The sequence below is a fragment of the Anguilla rostrata genome, chromosome 8 (genome assembly GCF_018555375.3).
Source record: "Anguilla rostrata isolate EN2019 chromosome 8, ASM1855537v3, whole genome shotgun sequence".
NCBI lineage: Eukaryota > Metazoa > Chordata > Actinopteri > Anguilliformes > Anguillidae > Anguilla > Anguilla rostrata.
Window position 1 is genome coordinate 144,241 of NC_057940.1, and position 25,944 is coordinate 170,184.

The window sequence follows — 25,944 nt, forward strand, 5'->3', positions numbered from 1 at the left end:
TGAAAAGAGTGTTGCACGCTGGAAGCTCAGGATCAGGTGCAGACAGACCCTCACAAGTCACTCCTTAGCACCCTCCCCTGGTCTGCACATGGAGCTGCCCTCTGTTCTTTCATTTTGGGTGTTCCTCTGTGTGTGTGTGTGCGTGTGTGTGTGCGTGTGTCTGTGCGTGTGAGCATGTGTGTGTGTGCGTGTATTTTGTGCGTGTGTGTCTGTATGCGTGTGTGCGCGTACGTGTGTGCGTGTGTGCGTGTGTGCACGTGTGTGTAAGTGTGCGTGTGCATGTGTGTGCGATATGTTTCCTTCCTCCCTCTTCTGCATCACCACTCTCAGGGTTTTCTCCCTTTTTCCCTCCCTTTCTCCCTCCCCCCTCCCCCCTCCTTCCCTTACTCCCTCCCCCCCTCCTTCCCTTACTCCCTCCCCCCCTCTTCCTTCCCTCTCTCCCTCCCCCCCTCACTCTGTTGCCAGGGCCCTGAGTTTAACTGCATTGTTCTGTGATACAGACACTATCCTACAGGTAATCAGAGCACTAGGTACAATTTAGGTAAGAAAATGGCGAGCATTGTTGGGCTGAATGACCTGTTCTCGTCATTATGTTATGTTATGTTCTCATCTCTCCTCTTCTCTCCTCTCCCCCCTCTCTCTCCCTCACCCTCTCTCTCACTCTCTTTCACTCTCTCCTCTCCCCCCTCTCTCTCCCTCACCCTCTCTCCCCTCTCTCTCACTCTCTCTCCCCCCTCCCTCCCTCGCTCCCTGCCTGACAGTGTGTGGTGCCAGAGCTGCAGCTTGGCAGTGATGTCGCAGAATGAGAATGTGCATCGTCACAGAGCAGGGCTGCGTGGGAGAGCACCAACCTCCATTTCCCCTTTCAGCCAGGGCCTGTCAATCAAACCGCCTCACACCACTGGGCCCTGTCACTCACACCACCTCACACCACTGGGGCCTGTCACTCAAACCGCCTCACACCACTGGGCCCTGTCACTCACACCACTGGGCCCTGTCACTCACACCACTGGGGCCTGTCAATCAAACCGCCTCTCACCACTGGGCCCTGTCACTCACACCACCTCACACCACTGGGGCCTGTCAATCAAACCGCCTCACACCACTGGGGCCTGTCAATCAAACCGCCTCACACCACTGGGGCCTGTCAATCAAACCGCCTCACACCACTGGGCCCTGTCACTCACACCACTGGGGCCTGTCAATCAAACCGCCTCACACCACTGGGCCCTGTCACTCACACCACCTCACACCACTGGGGCCTGTCAATCAAACCGCCTCACACCACCAGGGCCTGTCAATCAAACCGCCTCACACCGCTGGGGCCTGTCACTCACACCACCTCACACCACTGGGGCCTGTCACTCAAACCACCTCACACCACTGGGGCCTGTCACTCACACCACTGGGACCTGTCACTCACACCACTGGGGCCTGTCACTCACACCGCCTCACACAACTGGGGCCTGTCACTCACACCGCCTCACACCACTGGGCCCTGTCACTCACACCACTGGGGCCTGTCACTCACACCACCTCACACCACTGGGGCCTGTCACTCACACCGCCTCACACCACTGGGGCCTGTCACTCACACCACCTCACACCACTGGGGCCTGTCACTCACACCACCTCACACCACTGGGGCCTGTCACTCAAACCACCTCACACCACTGGGGCCTGTCACTCACACCACCTCACACCACTGGGCCCTGTCACTCACACCACTGGGGCCTGTCACTCACACCGCCTCACACAACTGGGGCCTGTCACTCACACCGCCTCACACCACTGGGCCTGTCACTCAACGCCCACCACTGGGGCCTGTCAATCAACCGCCTCACACAACTGGGGCCTGTCACTCACACCGCCTCACACCACTGGGCCTGTCATCACCGCTCACACCACTGGGGCCTGTCACTCACACCACTGGGGCCTGTCACTCACACCGCCTGGCACACCACTGGGGCCTGTCACTCACACCGCTCACACCACTGGGGCCTGTCACTCAAACCCCTCACACCACTGGGGCCTGTCACACACGCCTCACACCACTGGGGCCTGTCACTCACACCGCCTCACACCATGGGCCCTGTCACTCACACCACTGGGGCCTGTCACTCACACCACTGGGGCCTGTCACTACACACTCACCCACTGGGGCCTGTCACTCACACCGCCTCACACCACTGGGGCCTGTCACTCACCACTCACACCACTGGGCCTGTCTCACACTCACACCACTGGGGCCTGTCACTCACACCGCCTCACACCATGGGCCCTGTCACTCACACCACTGGGGCCTGTCACTCACACCCTCACACCACTGGGCCCTGTCACTCACACCACTGGGGCCTGTCACTCACACTGGCTCACACCACTGGGCCCTGTCACTCACACCACTGGGGCCTGTCACTCACACCGCCGTGTGCAGTGTGTCCTCTTGGCCTCGGAGATGGCACAGAGAATCTCTCATTACTGTGCAGCACACTGAATACAGCAGTGGAGGCTGTTGTGATTGGCACACGTATATCAGCTGTTTATATGAACCATAAGGTTACATAAGAAGGTAATTTTTGAGTAACAATGAAAACCAGCAGACCAGCTGGCTCTCCAGGGCTGGGGTTACACAATGTTAAAGATACAGTGATCTTCATAATGTTTGGGACAAAGACTTTTTTTTCTTCATTTGGCTCTGTACTCCAAAATTGAAGATTTGTAATTAAACAATTGACATGTGGTTAAAGTGCACATTTTATTTAAGGGTATTTTTATACATTTTAGTTTCACCATGTACAAATTTCAGCACTTTTTATGTATAAAAAGTGGCGTAATTTCTACATGGTCAATCCAAAGTGTATAAATCGCCTTAAATAAAAGCTGAGAAAATGCACTTTAAGCAAATGTGAATAATTTGATTACAAATTTAAAATTGTGGAGTACAGACCAAAATCAAGGAAAAATGTATTTTTCCCCAGATGTTATGGAGCTCACTGTATATTATGCATGTCTCTCCCTGCTAGCTCTGCACACTAATGACATTCAGACCAAGCACCACTGCATTGCACAAAATGGCTGCTTCATCGGGCACTCACTGCTGTGCCATCACCTCATATGAGAGTCCTCTCAGTGAAATGCAGTTAATTTCCATCATCATACTAATACTACTTGAGCTCCATGGAGGGAGGAGTATAAAATGCAGCATTCAGCCTGGATAATTTGGATCAAACCATTAGAACTAGTGACCATATATACATGATGACAATTTCACCCATTTACTTGCTTTTGGGTTTACTGGAATGGATGATATTCTGTCCCATACTGTGTGTGTGTGGGTGTCTGTATGCCATAAAACCAAATTAAGGAGACCGGAATTCGCATTAGCGGCACACTCCTTTTTTCACAGTTGTTCGCATACTCACAGTTGTTGTTGTCACAAGGGTAACCTGCAATGAAACCGCATGCACAGACAGCTCTGATCTCCATATTGTGCTTCCATAAGCAGACAAAGATACAGGACATTCAGAACGTGCAGTGAGTCACACAGCCCTGCTATAAGAACACTGCACTGAGTCACGTGACCACCTAGTGGATTTATGGGGTATTGCGCCACCCACATGCTTTCTGATATTTGGTATTGCAGAGTCCAATAACTGATGTGAGACAAATGTCCCTCTTTAGGGAACTACAGTCTTCCACAGACTATGACATTAATAGACAAAATATTTATACTTAAGTGTGAAGGCAAAAAAACAGAGGTGAGATTGGTCTAACAGTCAATTTGGGTACTGCAAAAATAAAATAAAATAAAATCAAGATTGTAGAAACCATGGTAAAGATGCAAGGTCACAGTGATGCTGTACAAATCATAACAGCTGAAGTGTATTCACAGGTCCTGTGCTTTTGAAACGTGAACACAAACACAATTACAGGCCAGTGCATACCGGCTAAACAGAGACGGTGAAGTTTTAAAGTTTAGGAGAAGAGAAAGCAGGAGTGTGTTCTAAAGGTAACAGATTCCAGTCTCATGCTGAAGGGGAATTTTAGGTGCGCTGTCTAGCTGATAAAATTTTTAAAAAATGAACAGAATTTGAGAGAAAACCCACATACATCTCTCTCTCTCTCTCTCTCTCACACACTTTACTTCAAGGAAACAGTGCAGCACACTGCCGGTCACAAACAGCACGACTAAATTCACAGAGACACATGCCAAGAGCAAGCGTCTCATTCGTTGCATGTAAGAAAAACAGGATGCTGTAAGTTAGAGGGACTTTCTGGTTTATTCAAATTAACTAGGTGGAAAATGATGGGGGCAGCTAGAGATGGGCCTTTGTCTCTCAGATTAAGACACAAGCCAAACTGAGGTGAGCTGATAAGGTTATTAATGAGCAGGAACTCACTCTAGAGGGGGGGGACTTAATCTTGGGTAAAGAGAGACGAGAGACAGGCGACGACTGGAAAATCACATTCTGATTGACAAGCAGTGACCTCTCCTACAGATAGGCAGAATAATTTCATTGGAAATATGTTTGCATGTATGAAATTCATATGCATAGGCTTGGTCACATTTTTTTATGGTTTCCACCAGTTCCCACTCTGTGCCAGAGGTGTGATTCCAGTCTATAGAAACATTGATTGGGGATGCATTTTCATTCATTTTGAATCTGTAAGATACATTTTTCATAATTAACATTTATCAACAGCTGTGTGAAAAGAAAAAATCTCTCTCTCTCTGACTTTTGAGTTGATGTTTTAATTACCAGAATGTTTGACGGGTTTAAAAATTCTATATTTCTTTCACATCCAAACTCACACAAAAAATATTCAAAAATAACACTACAAACACATTCACAAAAACAACGTACTTTGTCATTTTTGGAATTTATTTAATAAATAAATTTCAGAAACAGTTTAGCAAAAAAGTGAACAGAAGGCTGAAATAAAAAGGCACTTTAAAAAAAGACAGTGACACGTGCAGCAAGAGGGCCTGAAGACTAATGCCTTCCCTTAGCGGGTGTCTGAAAACAGGAAAAGGTGGCATGAATGAGTTCAGCTTTCACACGGAAGAAACCCTGACTGGAAAACAGCAAGGTGACAGAAACATTAGAGGACAAAAAAACAAAACAAAACAAAACAAATCTCTAACAAGGGACTCAGGAAATATTCTGAGATCCTTTGAAGTTCACTTACCATGGCTAATATGACACACTAAAATTAAAACGAGCCTATTTTGTCTCACAAAGTGGTTATTTTTGGCAATGTTTAACAATAGTGAGAAACCTGAGTTCTTAGAAATTCAGCTCCTTGGACCTTCAGTGCTAGCCTCCATTACGGCCTTACAATTAAACATTAGAAAAATAACAGAAATCAGGCATTTCTATTCTATTTCTATTCTATTTCTAATGACTTTCTCTCACAAAGATAGGAGTCACCTCCATATCTGTCCCGACTTTCATTGATTGTTTTACTCACACAACAAAGGACAAAAGAAACTCTAACCCTAACCCAAGAGACCATGTCTTCACTTCCTGCCTTGTCACAGAACACAATTCATTAACAACTTGCTGTACACACAACAACGCCAATACAAAGCACCAGCTATCACTACGTAAAACCATTTTAACATCTACTCCCAGGTCTTGCCGAGCTCTGATAAAACAGCTCAAAAATGAAAAGAAAAAAGAAGAATGACTCTCACTCTCTACATGGGTCTCATGCAGAAAGTACGAGTTCAACCGCACTAATCTTGTCAGTCCAGTGGCAAAATTTTCAACTGAAATATTTATTTAAAAAATTTTAAAAAAGAAAAATGAAAAAAAAAAAACGAAAAGTAAAAGTAAAATCCAAGTTTATACATACAGTACACATTTATCAAAAAATGCATAGAGGAGCAAAACTACTGTTAGTAAAACTTAAAAAGTGGCCAGTCGCACTGCTATTTCATTGTGACTATAAAAACAAACTGATGAAAGTGAAAGTAAAAAAACCCACCCCTCCCTCAAATTGCACCCCCACTAACCCACCAGACTCAACACCACCATAATTCATAATCCCATACCCCCCCACCCTTGCATACAGTGCTGTAATGCAGTGTTGTGCCGCTGCTGCTGCATCATTTGCCCTCGTATTTGGGGTTCACCACAGTCGTCACCGCGCTTTTGTAAATGGGGTTCTCGCCCTGCAAAGGAAGCAGAACTAAGTTAGGGGCTGTTTGTCTGAAACCCATCGTCCATATTAACACTGGAGACACGCCGTGGCCTTAACACTCCTCCAGGCCCACACACCACAGTATTCATTACATTACATACAGGATTTAGCAGACTGCTCTTTCCAAGGACACACAATTATTACACTAGCATCTTCTTGATCCATTATAAGCGGAATTATGAAGCAGCCTGCTGGGTAAAGAGGGTCCTTTCCGAATCACACCTGCGAACCTTGTTAAAGTTAGCTAATGTGCTACACTGAGCACGGTGCAGATGCCTCAATCCGCAGAACCCGGATATCACTCCTCTCTGAGACTACACAGGCAAATAACAGCCCTGAAAGGTAAACCACACCGAACCTAGCATGGCAAGAGCACAGACAACCAGCGATACACCCGACTCACAGGAGATAACCAGACAACAGAAACACACACAGACACACACAGACACAGACACAGACACAGACACAGACACACACACACACACACACACACACGGTTTTTCTGTGAACTATGTTCCAGTGATCTGGTTCCAGCACTGTGACCAATGGGGGGGATCCTGAAACTGCAGAACCCAGCCCTGGCCAGTCAGAGTTTCCATACAGGCATGTCTGTGAGAAATCAGGAAACGGAATAATCCTGACACAGACACACACACACAGACACAGACACACACACAGCTCCTGCTCCAGCCCCACCCTCTCCACGCTCCAGGGACCTAGTTCCTATTATGGTCATGCAATACTGGGGCCTGAACAGTAGGGGGCCATGCTCACTGCTGACATACTGGATTTTGAGTCCACTCCCAGAAAATGAGGTGTCAGGGGCCTTTATTTAAAAATGCAGCCATATATGAGCATGGTTCACTTTGTTTTGTGTGCTGTTGTTAGTTACCATCATAAGGGCGCGATGCCAATTTTAAATGGTTCCCAGCAATGGTGAGGAGCCTGACACCCTGTCACTTTCAGTCATACCGCTAGTGAGCTAGGAGTGACAAGAAGGTCTGGAGATGATTAGAATTTCACCTCATTCACTCCATCAAGAATGATGTGTCTGGCCGGTCAGGATTATTCACTTTGTTCATAACCGATAGTAACCCACTCGGTGCCCTGCATTGAAGATTCACCCATGGCAACGCTAACTCAGCAAGCCACCCCGCTCACAGGCGATAGAAAGAGGGGCTGGACTCCACCACACAGAAATGCGGGAGATCACTCACACTACCTAGTGAACTGGCTGATGCAGGCCTATTAGAACACCTCACCAATCCACCAATCATCACACACCAGCAGCCTGCTTTTCACTTCTATATATAACCTTTCAGGTGTGAGGTCACAATGTGATTAGAATGTTCTTAACTGAACATTCTAATGCTGATGTCACAATCACTACTGGCAACTGAAAGCCATGGTTAGGATTGGGGTTAGAAATCACAGAAATAGAACAGCTGTAAATCCAGGGACCAGTTTAAGTCCCTGACTGGCTAGAGCCCCACACACCTTACTTCTGAATGAAAGGAAACAGCTGGAATTTGAGATCCCTGAGGTAAGACAAGCAGCCCCAGGGACACAAATCGATGCAAAAATCACTGTGATGTGTTCAGAGGGCTGAAACTCCCCTCCCTCCCCAAAACATTTCACTGTGCTTCTCGCCTGTACCGCTGGTCTGGGGCTCTTACCGTGTCCCACTTTGCATTCATCTTCTCCTTTTCGAACTTGGCGAACTCCCGGCGGTCATGGATGATGGTGAGCAGCTTCCAGATGAGCAGCAGCGCAAGGCCGATCAGCACGATTCCCGCCACCACGCCCGCCACAATGGGGATGATGTCGGGGCCGGCCGGGCACTCTGTCGCCAGGGGAAACAGCGAGACATCACGCTAAATGCAGATAAACCACGCCCCATACACCGCATTCTGAAGACAAGACACTGCACTCATGAGTCAGGAGCTGCCAACTAGGATCCCCATCCCAGCACTTCTGAAAAAGCAGGATTTCCCCGACTAATAATGAAAGCAGCCTTTCTTTTCCCAGAATGCACCACTATTGAGATATTCCACCCGCTATGTTCTCAATGACTTTCCCTCCCCAGAATACACAACCCTGGTAAACATCTCAACTTCTCATGTCATGATGTTCATGATGTCCTAACCCAGAACACGCAACCCTACCAAGCTTTTCGGCCACATGGACCTCCTTCTCCGTGTTGTTGTTGACGGCGTAGGTGTAGTAGAACCAGCAGTCGTTGGTGTCTCGCTCCTTGCAGTGCACCAGGGGGAAGCTCTGCACAGGCTGGGGGAGTTTGGACTGGTCCGAAACCTTGATCAGCTTGAAGTCGCTACACTCCTGCTCACAGGTGTCCTTCTTCTCCCCCGTCCCAAAGGCCCGGCACTGGACACACTCCCTGTGGGCGAGGAGCAGGGTTGGGATCTGCCTGTAGGTCTGGGGCACGGGGACAGATGCCACAGGGGAACAGACTCTGCAGGTCTGGGGCATGGGGGAACAGACTCTGCAGGTCTGGGACACAGGGAACAGACTCTGCAGGTCTGGGGCACAGGGAGAGGCCCCACAGAGACACAGACTCACTTGTGCTGGGTGCAGACGCTGGGGCAGGTGGGGCAGATCTCGCAGGTGGGCCCCTGGAACTTGGGGTCAGTGCACTTGCAGGTGCCGCACTCGCAGGTGCCCCGCCCGTTGCAGATCTGCTTGTTGGAGGCCAGGCAGGTGGAGGTGTCCAGGGAGCAGTCGCAGGCGCTGCCCGTGTAGTTGGCGTTGCACACGCACACTCGGCACTCACAGATGCCGTGTCCTGCAGGGGGCGCCAGGGAGACACAAACTCAAACCAGTCATACACAGACACCACACAACACCAATGAGTCAAACATTCAACCTCACCACTCAAACGAGTCATACACAAACAAGTCAAACATTCAACAACTTCAAAACTTAAACCAAAACACTCAGTGAGCGAAATCATGCAAACTGAACCAGTCACTTTAAAATCATACAAAGTTAACAAGTCAATCATCCAGCAACTTCACCCCACAAAAAACAAGGCAAACTTGGACTTCAATGACCTCACACTGTGCAAATAAAGGCAAGCCCCTTCCCGCGCGCAGAGGCGGGACTCACCGCCGCACAGCTTGTTGTCGGAGCGGTCGCAGTTGAAGTTGTCGCACTCGCAGAACTTCCCGCTGTAGCGCTCCTCTGCGTGTTCCCTCTTCTTGCACTCGCACGCCCCACAGATGCAGTCGCCGTTGTTGCTGCAGATGTCCGTGCCGTTGTCGCGGCGACAGTTGGCATCCAGGTCGTCGCTGTTGACGTCCTCAGTGCTGCACTCACACTCTCTGCCGATCCGCCCTGGGTTACACCTGAGGCAAAACGGGGTCCGCCTTACCAAGACTGGCTCTGATGTCACAATGGGACTGAGCATACCCTGCAAACTGGTGCTGATGTCACAATGGAACTGAGCATACCCTGCAAACTGGTGCTGATGTCACAATGGGACTGAGCATACCCTGCAAATTTGCTCTGATGTCACAACAGGACTGAGTATACCCTGAAAACTTGCTCTGATGTCACAATGGGACTGAGTGGGCCTTGCCTTAGCAGTACTGGCTCTGATGTCACAATGGGACTGAGTGGGCCTTGCCTAATGACATAATATTAATAATAAACCAACAATGGCTTAGAGGTTACAATGTGAAAGGGCATTCAACACATTTAAAAAAACACAGGAGAAAACGTGGAAATGTCTATCCAAATCCAATCTGATACCTTTGAGACATATCCAACATTTGATCAAAACATGAAGCACATACATTTGGATACTGAATGATGGATCACCTCTTTTCCAGAGGACAGTTTAAAGGACGCACCTGCAGGCTCCACACTCGAACGTGCCATTGCCGTTGTTGCAGAACTTGCTGTTGGGCTGGCCCTTGCTGTGACAGTCGCACTCGCAGATGAACCTCAGGTCCAGCACCACCTCCTCGGTGAAGCCCTGTGGTTTGATCTTGATGACCTCAGCATTTCCGTGCTGCGGACACTTGTTTGCCTTGACGCTGATGTGGAAGGACACCTGCAAGACACGGACCAGCATTTTACTGAAGTGCAGGCATGCACACTGGAGACAAACACATGCAGGTGCATCATCATCATGGGGCTCCATAATGTTTGGGACAATGACTTTTCCTCTTGATTTGGCTCTGTACTCCACCGTTTTAGATTTGTATTCATATAATTCACATGTGGTTAAAAAGTGCACGCTCTCAGCTTTTATTTAAGGGCATTTTTAAACACTTTGGTTTTACCATGTAGAAATGGCTGAATTTGTTATACATAGCCCCCCCATTTCAGAGCACCATAATGTCTGGGACATATTAATGTTATGTAAATGAAAGTAGTCATGTTAAGTACTTTGTTGCATATCCTTTGCATGCAATGACTGCTTGAAGTCTGTGACCCACAGACATCACCAGGAGATCAGTATCTTCTCTCGTGATGCTATGCCAGGCCTGTACTGCAGCCATCTTCAGTTGCTGTTCATTTTGGTGGCTAGTGGGGACTAATTATAAAAAGTGCAGTAATTTCTACATTGTGAAACCAACATGTATAAAAATACCTTTAAATAAAATGTGCACATTAACCACATGTGAAATGTTTGATTACAAATCTAAAATTGTGGAGTACAAATCAAGAATATTATTTGTCCCAAACATTATGAAGCTCACTGTACATGCACGCAGACAAGCAATGCAGGCACACACATATACATATATACACACACACACACACACACACACACACACACAAGAATACTCGCACGCACACACGCATGCGCCCCAGCAGGAGAATCTCGCTGCTCACCTCGTCTCCAATGGAGATGTTGGAGCACTTCCTGCCGCTCTCCCCCTCCCCGATGGCGCCGTTCTTGCAGTGGGACTGGTACGTCATGGAGACCCCCTCTGGAAGCTTGCTGTTCTCCAGGATCACCTCTGAAGACAAAGCCTGAAAGGCAAACCAGCCAGCGATGTCACCATGCCATTACTCTCCAACCGTTACAGAAAGACAAACACCAGCCTACTCTCAAGGGCTATGTACTTATTTTATTCTTTAGCTGGAAAATCTAGAGTGACTTCGTGGCAGGATATACACCATGTTTACCACACTCGCATTTCCCACCCTTACTCATATCACAATGCCACCCTTACACATATCACAATGCCACCCTCACCCATATCACAATGCCACCCTTACCCATATCACAATGCCACCCTTACCTATATCACAATGCCACCCTCACCCATATCACAATGCCACCCTTACCCATATCACAATGCCACCCTTACCCATATCACACCCTTACCCATATCACACTGCCACCCTCACCCATATCACAATGTCACCCTTATCCATATGACAATGCCACCCTTACCCATATCACAATGCCACCCTTACTCATATCACAATGTCACCCTTACCCATATCACAACCTTACCCATATCACAATGTCACCCATACCCATATCACAATGTCACCCATACCCATATCACAACCTTACCCATACCCATATCACAATGTCACCCATCACAATGTCACCCATATCCATATCACAATGTCACCCTTACCCATATCACAACGTCACCCTTACCCATATCACAACGTCACCCTTACCCATATCACAATGTCACCCATACCCATATCACAATGTCACCCTTACCCATATCACAACATCACCCTTACCCATATCACAATGTCACACATACCCATATCACAATGTCACCCATACCCATATCACACCCATACCCATATCACAATGTCACAGGCCAAGGGCATTCAACCTCACTTTTCCACAAATTCAAGAGCCTATAACATCTGTACAGTAGGCTGTGAGTGTTGCTAACCATGTAGAGCAATGTATAAATGGCCCAGGATCATCTATTATGATCTCCCCAATATTCAAAACAAAACATAATCAGCCCCTATAAAACACTGGCATGAAGCTTTCAAGACGACTGCCAAAAGTCCTTAGTTACCAGGGTAAGCAGGTTTAAAGAATATTCCAGGATTATATCTGATTCAAGGGTAGTGGTGTGGCTCATAGAACATTCCGGTTAGAGACCACTGCTCCAGAGCCGGTCCCCAAACCGGTAAGGTAAGGATAAGGAGTGAGATAAGGATTCCAGCAGGTACCCTGGCTTACCTGGCTAACTATCTGTACAGACAGATGCAGTTCACTGGGAGACTGCACCACAGTATAAATGTTTTGTATCTACACACGTGTGTAGAGACCTGGCTCACTGAATCTGTGTTGCTTGTCTGACAGATAAAGTAATAAGACATCGGCTTTGCGGAGGACACCAACAGATTGATTAAGGTAGAAGTCTTCTGGGATATTTCCATCCTGGCAGGTAATTCTGTGCTTTTTGACAGCTTCATACTCACATTGTAGGCTTCAATGATCAGGTTAATCACGTTGCTGGAGTTGGAGGAAAGAGTTCCCACTGCAGACTTCGGGATCAGATTCTTCAGTTCCTGGAGGTCCGCACACACAAGATCAAATCATTAGCAACACATAAAACTGGCCTCGCTGTGCACTTATATTTCAAACTTCCCTCAGCGCATTCAGTGGAATTTTAGCTCCTACCTTGTAAACTGCCTGGAAATCGTTGGTGACCGCAAAGATTGTCTGAATGTTGTTGTCACTCAGCTTCTGAACCAGATGGGCGATTGAAGGGTAGTCCTGATTTAAAAAATGGGAGAAGAGGGTTAGGGTTAGGGTTAGGGTTAATAGGGTTAAACACCTCACAGCTTTTTTCAGTAATTCAGCTGGAATATGGTGTGCCAACTGAGGGTTGAAAGGAAAACCTACAGGAGGTCTCCAGGAACAGGGATGGGAACTACTGGAGTTAATGCTGTGTATGTATATAGTAGTGAGTCATTGTGCAAATGTTTAATATGTACATAATACCTGCGTAAGTGTTCAGTATGTATGTAACGCTGGGTTGCGTAAACGCTGGGTGGTGTTAGCGCTGGGTGGAGTAAACACTGGGTACATACATAGTAGTGACTCATGGTGTAAATGCTGGATGGTGTAAACGCTGGGTGGTGTAATCACAGGGTGGTGTAGGCGCTGGGTGGTGTAAATGCTGGGTACATATGTAGTAGTGGCTCATGGTGAAAACGCTGGGTGGAGTAAGTGCTGGGTGGTGTAAATGCTGGGTGGTGTAAGCGCTGGGTGGAGTAAGTGCTGGGTGGTGTAAACGCTGGGTGGAGTAAGTGCTGGGTGGTGTAAATGCTGGGTGGTGTAAATGCTGGATGGTGTAAACGCTGGGTGGTGTAATCACAGGGTGGTGTAGGCGCTGGGTGGTGTAAATGCTGGGTGGTGTAAATGCTGGGTACATATGTAGTAGTGGCTCATGGTGTAAACGCTGGGTGGAGTAAGTGCTGGGTGGTGTAAATGCTGGGTGGTGTAAGCGCTGGGTACATACGTAGTAGTGGCTCATGGTGTACATGCCGTTCTCCAGGTGGCATTTCCCGTCGTTAGGCAGCACGATGCCGCCCAGCTTGCCGTCTCCAGCGAAGTGGAAGCCGGCATCCGTGGAGAACACCAGGAGGCGGGTCACGTCCCTCCAGCCAATGTGCTCCTGTGGAGGTGGAGCAAAGAGAAAACGCTTCCGTTCAGGAGCCAGAGCCAATCAGAGAAGACCCCTGCTTGCACGACAATCCCATTTAACAACAGGTGCTGGCCCATGACTGGGTGGGCAAAAACCCAGCGAGAAGACTAATGGTAGCCATCTCTCACAAACACCAAGAGTGCCAACACTGCGTTACAAGAGCATGGCTTACAGTACAGAGAAGTAGAAAAAAGTGGCCCAAAACTAAATTATTCTGCAGGAGATTTTACTGCCAGAATTCTGGTTAAGCACAAAAGCGAGACTGCAAGGGTACAACGGCAGCTCTCCACCTGGGAACTGAACCTGCAACCGCTCAATATCCAAGAGCAGCTCTCCAACCATTAAACCACTAAAGCTTTTTTCATAACCTGTGACAATATATTTTTGAGGTACCGTCCCTTTAAATGAGATGTTTATGTACTAAGATGGCATAGTAGCCCCCTTACCACAGAGTTTTAATGGGCAACCTAGCCCTACAGGCCGGTCACATGCATACAAACTGCCTCATTGATCTTCACACCACCCAGTATGTTTGGTTTCAGAGTTCAGTCAGCTAAAGTCTAGGGGGTGGAAGTGTGTGAAGTGGAAACAAAGAGATGAAAACCTGATTCTACACCATATTATCAAGCAAAACAAGAACAATGCAAACTCCATCCTCCTGAGTTACAGTATCCCTTCCCTAACCATTACCCTATACCGGCTGCCATTTTGTTTTTGGTGTTTTTCAGTCAGGACCCACCCCGCACACTGCCACTTGCATGATGGCATCGAAGCCGCCCTCGGGGGAGTCCAGGTTCCCAGAGATCTGCTGCTGGCTGACCAGCTTGTTGAACTGCTGTCCGTCGCTGGTCAGCCTCAGCACGTTCTTGTAGCTGAAGGGGCTGGTGCAGTTCTGGTCCCCTGTGCAGGGGTTCAGCAGCTTGGCCGGGGTGGTGCTGATGTAGGGCATGACCGTCTTCTCCACAAACGACCCGAAGCCTGAGGAAGCGCATGTGCGTTAAGCGAGGCCCACGTTAGCCCACGCTAGCCCATGTTAGCCCACGCTAGCCCATATTAGTGAAGGTTAGCCCATGTTAGCCGACGTTAGTCAATGTTAGCCCATCTTAGCCGATGTTAGCTGATGTCACATTGGAAGCACTGCCCTGGAAAGGCGATTGGTGGGTTCATAACCCACATCATGGTCTATGGTGGCTTCCACAGGAATCCTTACCTATCCTGAAATCTGATGTAATCTTTTTCATCTCTCTCATCAGATCCGTTCCCAGGTTTTTAACATTCTCCAAATCGTCCTTCATGGAGTAGGAGAGGTCCATGAGGTAGTATAGATCAATGGGGTAGTCTTCTGCCCTCTTGAACTTCAGGTCAAAGGCCTGAGCTTCACCTGGTGGAGAGAAAGAGAACACATTTCAAGCATGTGTAAAAAATAAAATAAAATAAAAGATAATAATTCTTACAATAGTGGCTACATCACCAAGTAAGCCGATACCTATGCCCAGGAAAAGGCAATCTCATTCTCCAGTCTCGGAGGGCAAAGTGTCTGCAGATTTTTGTTGTTTACTTTCATTCAGCAGCCGGCCTTGGAAACAATGTGTGTGGAGTCTTCAGACAAACAGCTACATGCATAAGTGCTCAACTGCTGAACCTTCCAGGACTGCAGTTAGACATCCCTGGGAGAAGACTAGCAGCTGGAGTAAATTGCTTTCCTACAGGGCACGGCGAGTTGGGGGAGGGGTGCGGGTAATATACCAGATCTGAGGTTGAGAGTGATCCTCTGAGGTTGGATCTGGGTGATGTCATGAGGCTCGACCTTCTCGGACTTGTCCTTGCGGTTGGTGACGTTTTTGTTAACGTTTACGGTCACGCTGCCACGGGGGTTCTCGATGCTGTCCACCGCGCAGCCCTTCTTCTTGAGGGAGTCCAGCTCGTCGCACCGCGCAGACGTGGGCTCCCCCTGCTTCAGGAAATCCTGCAACAGGGTCGGGGGTCACTTCCATTTAGGCTCAGCCAGTGCACTGAAATTCAGTTCATTATTTGGAAAACTCCTTATTTAAATCCTTATTTATCAATTAACTGCATCTGAATTTATTATTTCTCCAATCAAACTGATGAACCAGGAATAGAAGTGACCACCATCATGGCTGCGGTTCAGTTTTCATTTATTGTTTAAAATTCAATTCTAATTTTTAGACCTTTACATGCCCCTGGGGGAGTGGTAGAATGTGGCTGTATTGCAGGACATTCTTTCCCGTTAACAGATGATGTTCAATGGTGCAAAAGCTATTGATGTGCTTGAAATCAAGCTATTGATTTTCCACAACCGTTGAAATAGGGGAATTGGCATGTGTGCTAATGTTTTACTGTAAGTCTGATGAAAAAACTAAGGTTCCGCACCCAAAACACTTCTTCAGCCTTGTATCTGCTGAATCATCCATTTTATTTTAAATCCTGCTGTCCAACGCTAGCATGACACCATATACATTAGAACCTGTCCTGTAATCTACTATGCCACCGAACACTTTGCTTTAAATCAAACAGTTCCAGCAGAGTCTTAACTTTTAATCACCAAAGCTGTTTCTCCTGGGGCACAAAATAACCTGCATTTATCGCGGATGAACACTCATTACATCGAGCAAGCAGTAAACAAGGTTCCTGTTGCAGCAGCAGAAGGTACAACTCCATCGCTGTTCAAAACACAAAACACCAGGCCTCACTTCCTGCAGTGGTTAAACACCACAACCGCAAAATGGAGAAAGTAGAGCACAAACAACAAGCTCAATACGAAGTCGTTTCATGTAAAACGAGCTTTTTGTATAAACGGGAATTTAAAGGACTAGGATAACATTTTTGACGTTTTGGGACAAAACCACACAGAAGGGACAAAGTATACAGTACCTTCTGAGTAAATTCATTATTATTTTTTTGTCAGTAATGCTCTTCTTGCAGCTTCAACTGATACAATTATACTGCACACTGCAGACTCCCCTCCAATTAGGGGGCTTTCAAAGCACCCCTTAAACTATCAGGGGGTGTAACAAATAAGACATTATCACTGCATTAGTTCAGCTGTACAAACATGGCGCTAGTTCAATTGTACATGCAGTCACTTTGATATGTTAACGGTTTTAATTCCATATTTTAACTCATTTTAAATTTGAATATTTGAATTCATGGAAAATGGATTGGCTTGTTAAGTGGGTCCTTTGCTCAGAAAGTTTGGGAATATGTGGTGTTGGGTAAGGGGTTAACGGACACCCTCAGGGCCTGGGGGGACCAAACTGCAAAAACAGTGGGATAGCACACTGTGCTCTAACAGCAATGAGCTCACGGATAGCACACTGTGCTCTAACAGCAATGAGCTCACGGATAGCACACTGTGCTCTAACAGTAATTAGCTCACGGATAGCCCACTGTGCTCTAACAGCAATTAGCTCACGGATAGCACACTGTGCTCTAACAGTAATTAGCTCACGGATAGCCCACTGTGCTCTAACAGCAATTAGCTCACGGATAGCACACTGTGCTCTAACAGTAATTAGCTCACATATACCACACTGTGCTCTAACAGTAATTATCTCACGGATAGCCCACTGTGCTCTAACAGCAATTAGCTCACAGATACCACACTGTGCTCTAACAGTAATTATCTCACGGATAGCCCACTGTGCTCTAACAGCAATTAGCTCACGGATAGCACACTGTGCTCTAACAGCAATTAGCTCACAGATACCACACTGTGCTCTAACAGTAATTATCTCACGGATAGCCCACTGTGCTCTAACAGTAATTAGCTCACGGATAGCCCACTGTGCTCTAACAGCAATTAGCTCACATATACCACACTGTGCTCTAACAGTAATTAGCTCACGGATACCACGCTGTGCTCTAACAGTAATTAGCTCACGGATACCACACTGTGCTCTAACAGCAATTAGCTCACATATACCACACTGTGCTCTAACAGTAATTAGCTCACATATACCACACTGTGCTCTAACAGTAATTAGCTCACGGATACCACACTGTGCTCTAACAGCAATTAGCTCACGGATACCACACTGTGCTCTAACAGCAATTAGCTCACGGATACCACACTGTACTCTAACAGTAATTAGCTCACGGATAGCACACTGTGCTCTAACAGCAATTAGCTCACATATACCACACTGTGCTCTAACAGCAATTAGCTCACATATACCACACTGTGCTCTAACAGTAATTAGCTCACGGGTAGCCCACTGTGTTCTAACAGCAATTAGCTCACGGATAGCCCACACTGTGCCCTTTTATGGGCTCTCTGTCAGGCTATAAGGCCAGACAGGTTCTCACACGATTAGCTAAGGATTCCAGGAGGCTGACTTATCAATGATGTAAAAGCCAGAATTAACTGGCCTTTAAAAAAGGGCCTGAACACGCATCTGCTCCCTCCTCACTTCCTGACTCCAACATGACTAACTAAATTAAAAATTAATAAACAAGGGTCAGGCCGCACAGAACCTTAAAGTATCCAGGGACTCTCGTTTTCAGGAAAGGATCGGTTTAAGACCCAGGACTTATCTACTGGAACGGCGTGTAGTGGCTGTGTATGTGCACTGAGTGCAATGTGTTTTTGCATGCATGTGTGTGTATGTACGCATGCAGATATTAGGACATCGGGACTGTACTTACAGGGTCCGTGCACCACCCACACTTCTCTCCCACCTGAATACATTCTCCACAGGACTTAGCATTGGCTTTAATGCAGTAACTTCCCTCTGAGAACAAAAAGGGGGAGACAGATGCCCTGAGTGACAGCTTCACTGTGCAATGCAGTCTCAGATGCATGTGTCTCAGTGGATCCTATTGGCCGTCCAGACAGGTGCTGCCCCTGAGGGGCGGGCTCAATTACAGCTCAACATTCCAAAGCCTCTGTTTATTGTCATTCCGTACAGGAGCAGAGATTACACCTGAGATAGCATCACAAGCCTGAGGAAATGGCACTCAATACCCCCAGCTCAGATTCTCCACATGGCCCCTCCCCCACCAAACCAGACCAGGGCCTCCGACGTCCACACTTGCAGGGCCAAGAGGAGACATGGACACAGACACACTTCACTAAAATCAGGGGCCTGTATCTCAAAGGAGGAGTTAGCTGGATAACTGCACTGAGTAAAACCGGGAGCCCTCCCGAATCTGGAACATGGACTGAAGTAAGAAGAGCTGTTCTGGGATTTACTCAGCGCAGTTATCCAGCTAACTCAGTAAGCCTGCTCTGTGATGCAAGTCCAAACAGAACTGCTGTAAACGGACGGAAAACCATCTTACCTTGCTGGGCACGGCTCTGACAGATGAGTAATAATAATGCTGATAGCAGAAGCAGCTTCAAGTCCATCTAAAAGACACACAGAACAGAAAACAATAATTAGAAATGCTCAATTAGCCAAGCAAAATGGAGTGGTTTTAGATGAAGGGAGAGAGTGTGTTACAACTGAAGAGGAAATTGTATGAACTGGGACAAAGTGCACTAACTGCACTATCTACAGCCCATTAATAGCAAAATACCATTAATAGTATTGCTATAGTATGATGTCACAAACCAACAGCTTGATTGCTTAAGCAGAGCATTAATTATGCATTAGGCTGGTTATGGGTTTGGAAGAGGGACTGCGTTATGAGCAGTAAACTCTGTGGTTAAAAACACTGGACGGATCAAGAGCACAGCAGGGAACCCTACTCCTGCCAGCGGGGCACCCTGCTCCTGCCAGCGGGGCACCCTGCTCCTGCCAGCGGGGCACCCTGCTCCTGCCAGCGGGGCACCCTGCTCCTGCAGGGGCTTTGGGCTGAAAACAGCAAGGCCTATGCTACAGCAGGAGATTATCCAGAGAAAGGCAAAGGCAAACAGGAAACAGGAAGTGATGCAGTTATGAATGCTTCATGAAGTCTTTGTGGTGAGTGAAGCTACAATTAGCAGCCAAACTAAAAGTCAGCTTTGAAACCAACTTGAATGGACCAATCAAAATCAAAGAAAGCCATGATTGGTTAAAATCAGTGAGTCACTGATTTTATGACATGACATGGCATTATAGCAGAACAGTAATACTGACTGTACTTCCACAGGACAGTACAAAAGACAAAGCCTGAATATGAGCCAGTGTGCTGGGAGGGGTGTCAGCCCAAACAGCTGCACAGGATAAAAACAGAAAGAGGAAGTGCTCTTTTCTGAGGCTGAATAACGCTGGAAGTTCCAGGAGACACGGGTAACGGCATACGCCTGACAGACCGCTACCACGTCGCTTCCAACATTCCCGAAAGGCCGACCCTTCCATCGCATGCTTGGCGAGGAGCTCCACGTTTTCCAGAGGAACTGGGAGGGCGGGGGGGCAGCAGTGTGCTGTCTGTTGCCATATTTGGTCTGACTGCTCCCAAACCCCCCCCTCCACCAATCCAGCACCGCCCCTCCTCCCTCTCCTGGGCTTTTATGTCAATTTGCTGTTTCCTCAGGCCAACCCGTACCGTCAGCACTGATTATTTAAAATCCAAACAACTCAAACTCCGGAGGGGTGGGGGGTTCAGAAAGTGCTGATCCTAATTAATATTGGACATGGACAGAGGAAACCTGATCCAAGATCAGCACTGTAGAATGCTTTATGAATGCGGTCCCCCCACACTCTCACGCACTCACACACATTTTTACATAGTATCCATTTATACAGCTGGATATATACTGAAGCATGCAGGTACTTAACCTGCATGGTTAAGTACCTTGCTCAAGGATACAACAGCCATGTCCTACATGGGAATTAAACTTGCAACCTTCGCTTTGCAAGCCCACTTCCCTGCTCCTACTAGGTTGGACCCGTACTACCTACTCCACAGTGCTGAACACGCGAGCGTACTACCGTCTCCACACTGCTGCACACGCAGATGTGAGCATACTACCTTCTCCACACTGCTGAGTGTACTAACTTCTCCACACTGCTGCACACGCAAGCGTACTACCGTCTCCACACTGCTGCACACACGAGCGTACTACCTTCTCCACACTGCTGAGTGCACTACCTTCTCCATACTACTGAACACGCAGATGTGAGCGTACTACCTTTTCCACACTGCTGCACACGCGAGCGTACTACCTTCTCCACACTGCTGAATGTACTACCTTCTCCACACTGCTGCAGACAGACTTGACACGGGTCCTCAGGTTCTAGAGCAGGACTCTCCCTTCAGGTTCCAGAGCAGGGCTCTCCCTTCAGGTTCCAGAGCAGGGCTCTCCCTTCAGGTTCCAGAGCAGGGCTCTCCCTTCAGGTTACAGAGCAGGGCTCTCCCTTCAGGTTCCAGAGCAGGGCTCTCCCTTCAGGTTCCAGAGCAGGACTCTCCCTTCAGGTTCCAGAGCAGGGCTCTCCCTTCAGGTTCCAGAGCAGGGCTCTCCCTTCAGGTTCCAGAGCAGGACTCTTGCTTCAGGTTCCAGAGCAGGACTCTCCCTTCAGGTTTCCATGGTGGCCTGTTGAATCATGCTCCTCTCCCCCAGTAACACTTCCCCAAAATGGCTCCTCCTTAGCTCCCAAGGGTGTAGAACACCCCCCCCCCCCCCCCCACAACTGACGACATCCAGACAGCCCCATGACATCATGTGCATTTTAACGAATACCAGAGGCTCAGTGATGTACACAAGTGAGTCAGTCTCTCCCTCTCTCCTTCTCTCTCCTTCCCTCCCTCTCTCACTCCCTTCCTCTCTCGCTCCCTTGCTCCATCTCTCACTCTCTCTCCTTAACTTTCTAGGCCACAGCCCACTTTACGATCAGATTAGCTAAACCGTCCAAGAAAACCTATCAAGGTCTCATCACTCGCGCTGAAACGCATGGAAAAGCAGCAGACACTGTGGCCTTCTGCGCCTGCAGTTTTACACCCCTGCTTTAGGGAAACTCACTCGAGTCTCTGGATCAACCCAGGATGCCCAATTGCAGAAATCCGGATTAATCCAGGGGTGGCAAGAAATAAAGTCTCTTCCATGAGAATCAACAGCAGCTGAATTTCAGGGCAGGAGGTCCTCTGGAGTGAAGCTCCAACTTTGACCAGTGGGGCAACTCCCACTGGTCAAACAGCCGTTAGAGGCGGGGCTGGAGATAGAGCCCAGAGCTAAGCCCCGCCCACCCCAGCTCGCCAGCACGGATAAGAGGCGCTAAAGCAGCGCGGCGCTCCATGGCTTCCACATCACTCTTACGGCACGGCACAGAGCTGAGAGCAGCACACCAGCCAGCTTTCAGCCCATGCTGAACCCTAACCCTAACCCTATCACTTCACTGTAGACCAATGAAAGTGCCCTGTGCATTTACCAGGGGTTTCAACTAGCAAATTCTGTTTGTCCTATTTTCAGGAGCTATGTAGACCTTTGTGTCTGCAGTACCATTTAATTTTTTGCACAACTGCATGACATTCTAGAGGCCATCTTCAGAATTGAACCTATTTCTTGATTCCATCAGTAACGTTAATTTGGTACATTATAGCCACTTACGTACATTTTAAAGTTTCTTTGCCCCCAGCAGTGGGGCTATGATCAGTACAGCGTGGTTTCCTTTTTTGGGAAAGGAAAAGGGGGGGGGTTGTTTGGCGGTGACGCAGACCCACTGCATCTCTCGCTCTGGCCCTCTGGTGGGACACTTCCTCTGCAGAATCCTAATCGGGCCGGAAGCGGGAATCCTGCTGGCCTGGCCCTGCCCCCGAGGCAAAGGGGACAGGAAAAGCACGGCGCCCCCGCAATGGAACACCCCGAACCTCAGAGCCCAGACCCTCACCCTCACCCAGAAGAGCACCCCAAACCTCAGAGCCCAGACCCCCACCCTCACCCAGAGGAACACCCCAAACCTCAGAGCCCAGACCCTCACCCAGAGGAACACCCCAAACCTCAGAGCCCAGACCCTCACCCAGAGGAACACCCCAAACCTCAGAGCCCAGACCCTCACCCTCACCCAGAGGAACACCCCAAACCTCAGAGCCCAGACCCTCACCCAGAGGAGCACCCCAAACCACAGAGCCCAGACCCTCACCCAGAGGAACACCCCAAACCTCAGAGCCCACACCCTCACCCAGAGGAACACCCCAAACCTCAGAGCCCACACCATCACCCAGAGGAACACCCCAAACCTCAGAGCCCAGACCCTCACCCAGAGGAGCACCCCAAACCTCAGAGCCCAGACCCTCACCCTCACCCAGAGGAGCACCCCAAACCTCAGAGCCCAGACCCTCACCCAGAGGAGCACCCCAAACCTCAGAGCCCAGACCCTCACCCAGAGGAGCACCCCAAAACTCAGAGCCCAGACCTCACCCTCACCCAGAGGAACACCCCAAATCTCAGAGCCCAGACCCTCACCCAGAGGAACACCCCAAACCTCAGCCCAGACCCTCACCCAGAGGAACACCCCAAACCTCAGAGCCCAGACCCTCACCCAGAGGAGCACCCCAAACCTCAGAGCCCAGACCCTCACCCAGAGGAGCACCCCAAACCTCAGAGCCCAGACCCTCACCCAGAGGAGCACCCCAAAACTCAGAGCCCAGACCTCACCCTCACCCAGAGGAACACCCCAAACCTCAGAGCCCACACCATCACCCAGAGGAACACCCCAAACCTCAGAGCCCAGACCCTCACCCTCACCCAGAGGAGCACCCCAAACCTCAGAGCCCAGACCCTCACCCAGAGGAGCACCCCAAACCTCAGAGCCCAGACCCTCACCCAGAGGAGCACCCCAAAACTCAGAGCCCAGACCTCACCCTCACCCAGAGGAACACCCCAAATCTCAGAGCCCAGACCCTCACCCAGAGGAACACCCCAAACCTCAGCCCAGACCCTCACCCAGAGGAACACCCCAAACCTCAGAGCCCAGACCCTCACCCAGAGGAACACCCCAAACCTCAGAGCCCAGACCCTCACCCAGAGGAACACCCCAAACCTCAGAGCCCAGACCCTCACCCAGAGGAGCACCCCAAACCTCAGAGCCCAGACCCTCACCCTCACCCAGAGGAACACCCCAAATCTCAGAGCCCAGACCCTCACCCTCACCCAGAGGAACACCCCAAATCTCAGAGCCCAGACCCTCACCCTCACCCAGAGGAACACCCCAAACCTCAGCCCAGACCCTCACCGAGAGGAGCACCCCAAACCTCAGAGCCCAGACCCTCACCCAGAGGAACACCCCAAACCTCAGAGCCCAGACCCTCACCCAGAGGAACACCCCAAACCTCAGAGCCCAGACCCTCACCCAGAGGAGCACCCCAAACCTCAGAGCCCAGACCCTCACCCAGAGGAGCACCCCAAACCTCAGAGCCCAGACCCTCATCCTCACTGAGAGGAACACCCCAAACCTCAGAGCCCAGACCCTCACCCTCACCCTCACCCAGAGGAACACCCCAAACCTCAGAGCCTAGACCCTCACCCTCACCCAGAGGAGCACCCCAAACCTCAGCCCAGACCCTCACCCTCACCCAGAGGAGCACCCCAAACCTCAGCCCAGACCCTCACCCTCACCCAGAGGAACACCCCGCCACTCAAACCAGGACCTCAAACCAGTACTGTACAGGACTGCATGGGCTGCAGTGCTTATGGCCAGCCTCACTGCTATGCCAATAAAGCCATTTAATCTGACAGAGAAAGCTGGGGGGGGGGGTAGTAAAAGAGAAAAAGGAGAGTGAAAGAATGAGGAGAAAGGTAGAAAGATGAGAATGGGACAGAGGAGGAGAGAAAAAGCAAGGAATAAAGAAAAAAAGAGAGGGAGAGAAATGGGAACTCAGGAGAGAGAGACACTAATTTATAATAAACAGAAATGTTATAAATGCAATTCTTTTGCCAAGAGGGCATTAGGAGCACAGCAGGATCCAGGTACTGAGTCACATTCACCCTGAGAATAAACACTGCGGCTTCATGGCTTTGTATGGTCAGAGTCCGCCATGCTGAAGCACAGCCAGCGCATACAAATCCCTTCTGCATAAATCTGTTACAAGCTGAAAAACAACAGCAGAACTGTTCTGAGAACAGTACTTGGCCTAGAAAACACCTATTTGGGCCTCAGACTTGGTTATTTAACTCTAGGAATCAAGTCTCAATTTAAGAGAAGTGAAAAAAAAAATATATATCATAATAATGGAGCTTCTTCCTGATGAGGAGAGGGCAGGGGCGCTCAGTTTAAGCTGGCCCTAAACTCAGACGACCTACAAAACACAAGCGATTTCAGCACAGCATCTCAGCCCTTCTGAATAATTCATGATCCATTAAGCAGGCCACGCCCCCTACTTAGAGACAAAGGCTAAAGAGCCACTGAATTGCAGCCGTAAGAAGCTGCCATTTTGAGAAACAGAAAATAATTTCGCAGACACTTCTGATACAGTAACTTGTGGGCTTTGCCAGCGCAGAATACAGTGGATGAGAGCCAGCACTCAAAGTGCACATACTGCCCTTGGGGATGAGAGCACAGGAACACCACTGTGTTGAGTCACTGAGCACAAAGGGATTCAGACCTTTAGCAGTTAACACATGCAGTACTGATTTTTCTCAGTGGTTTTAAAGCTTAACATCACAAGAAGGCATTGTTTTAATCTGATGCATCGTCCAGACAGTGAATTTGTTTTGTATTTGTATAGCTCCACCTCACGCCTTAAATGCTCTGTATTTGCACACACGAACACTGTTCATGAATGACTGCACAGAACACAACGGACATATTTGCATTTGAAATTAAATGAATTTAACCCCACTTCAAACCGTCTATATGCAAAGCCCGGTAATCAGATACATGAATAATGAGCATTTGCAAGCATTCTAAACATTTGTTCAGTACTTAATATGCAAGGCATAGTATTCACACCTGTAATTTCACAAACAGATCCACTATTTGAAAATACAGGACATTACATGATCCCAAGCCTGGTCCAGGCTAATGCACTGCATTTAAAAACTGCCAATTGCAATGCAAGGGCAACGAAGAAGAGTAAATAAGTCCACTGCTAATACACTGCACTGGCTAATAGACTACACTGCCAATACACTGCACAGGCTAATACATTCCATTGGCTAATAGACTACACTGCCAATACACTGCAC

General features: G+C 48.6%; 1 protein-coding gene across 3 annotated transcripts in view; it reads right to left on the reverse strand.

Moving 5' to 3' along the window:
• Positions 1 to 4,865: 4,865 nt before the first annotated feature.
• LOC135260448 (integrin beta-1-like) overlaps positions 4,866 to 25,944 on the reverse strand; it is a 33,240-nt gene continuing 12,161 nt past the window's right edge. For 2 of the 3 annotated variants that reach the window (XM_064345665.1, XM_064345667.1), the window contains exons 2-16: positions 19,182 to 19,248; positions 18,546 to 18,631; positions 15,627 to 15,846; positions 15,091 to 15,261; positions 14,620 to 14,858; positions 13,695 to 13,850; positions 12,851 to 12,946; positions 12,649 to 12,738; positions 11,071 to 11,211; positions 10,080 to 10,282; positions 9,334 to 9,572; positions 8,788 to 9,010; positions 8,373 to 8,605; positions 7,884 to 8,050; positions 4,866 to 6,178 (exon numbers count right to left, since the gene is read on the reverse strand). In XM_064345665.1, coding sequence (XP_064201735.1) covers positions 6,113 to 6,178; positions 7,884 to 8,050; positions 8,373 to 8,605; positions 8,788 to 9,010; positions 9,334 to 9,572; positions 10,080 to 10,282; positions 11,071 to 11,211; positions 12,649 to 12,738; positions 12,851 to 12,946; positions 13,695 to 13,850; positions 14,620 to 14,858; positions 15,091 to 15,261; positions 15,627 to 15,846; positions 18,546 to 18,631; positions 19,182 to 19,248 — 2,397 coding nt within the window. In that variant the 3' untranslated portion in view covers positions 4,866 to 6,112. Of the gene's footprint in view, positions 6,179 to 7,883; positions 8,051 to 8,372; positions 8,606 to 8,787; positions 9,011 to 9,333; positions 9,573 to 10,079; positions 10,283 to 11,070; positions 11,212 to 12,648; positions 12,739 to 12,850; positions 12,947 to 13,694; positions 13,851 to 14,619; positions 14,859 to 15,090; positions 15,262 to 15,626; positions 15,847 to 18,545; positions 18,632 to 19,181; positions 19,249 to 21,015; positions 21,370 to 25,944 lie in introns of those variants that run through there. The other variant, XM_064345668.1, reaches the window with a different exon arrangement.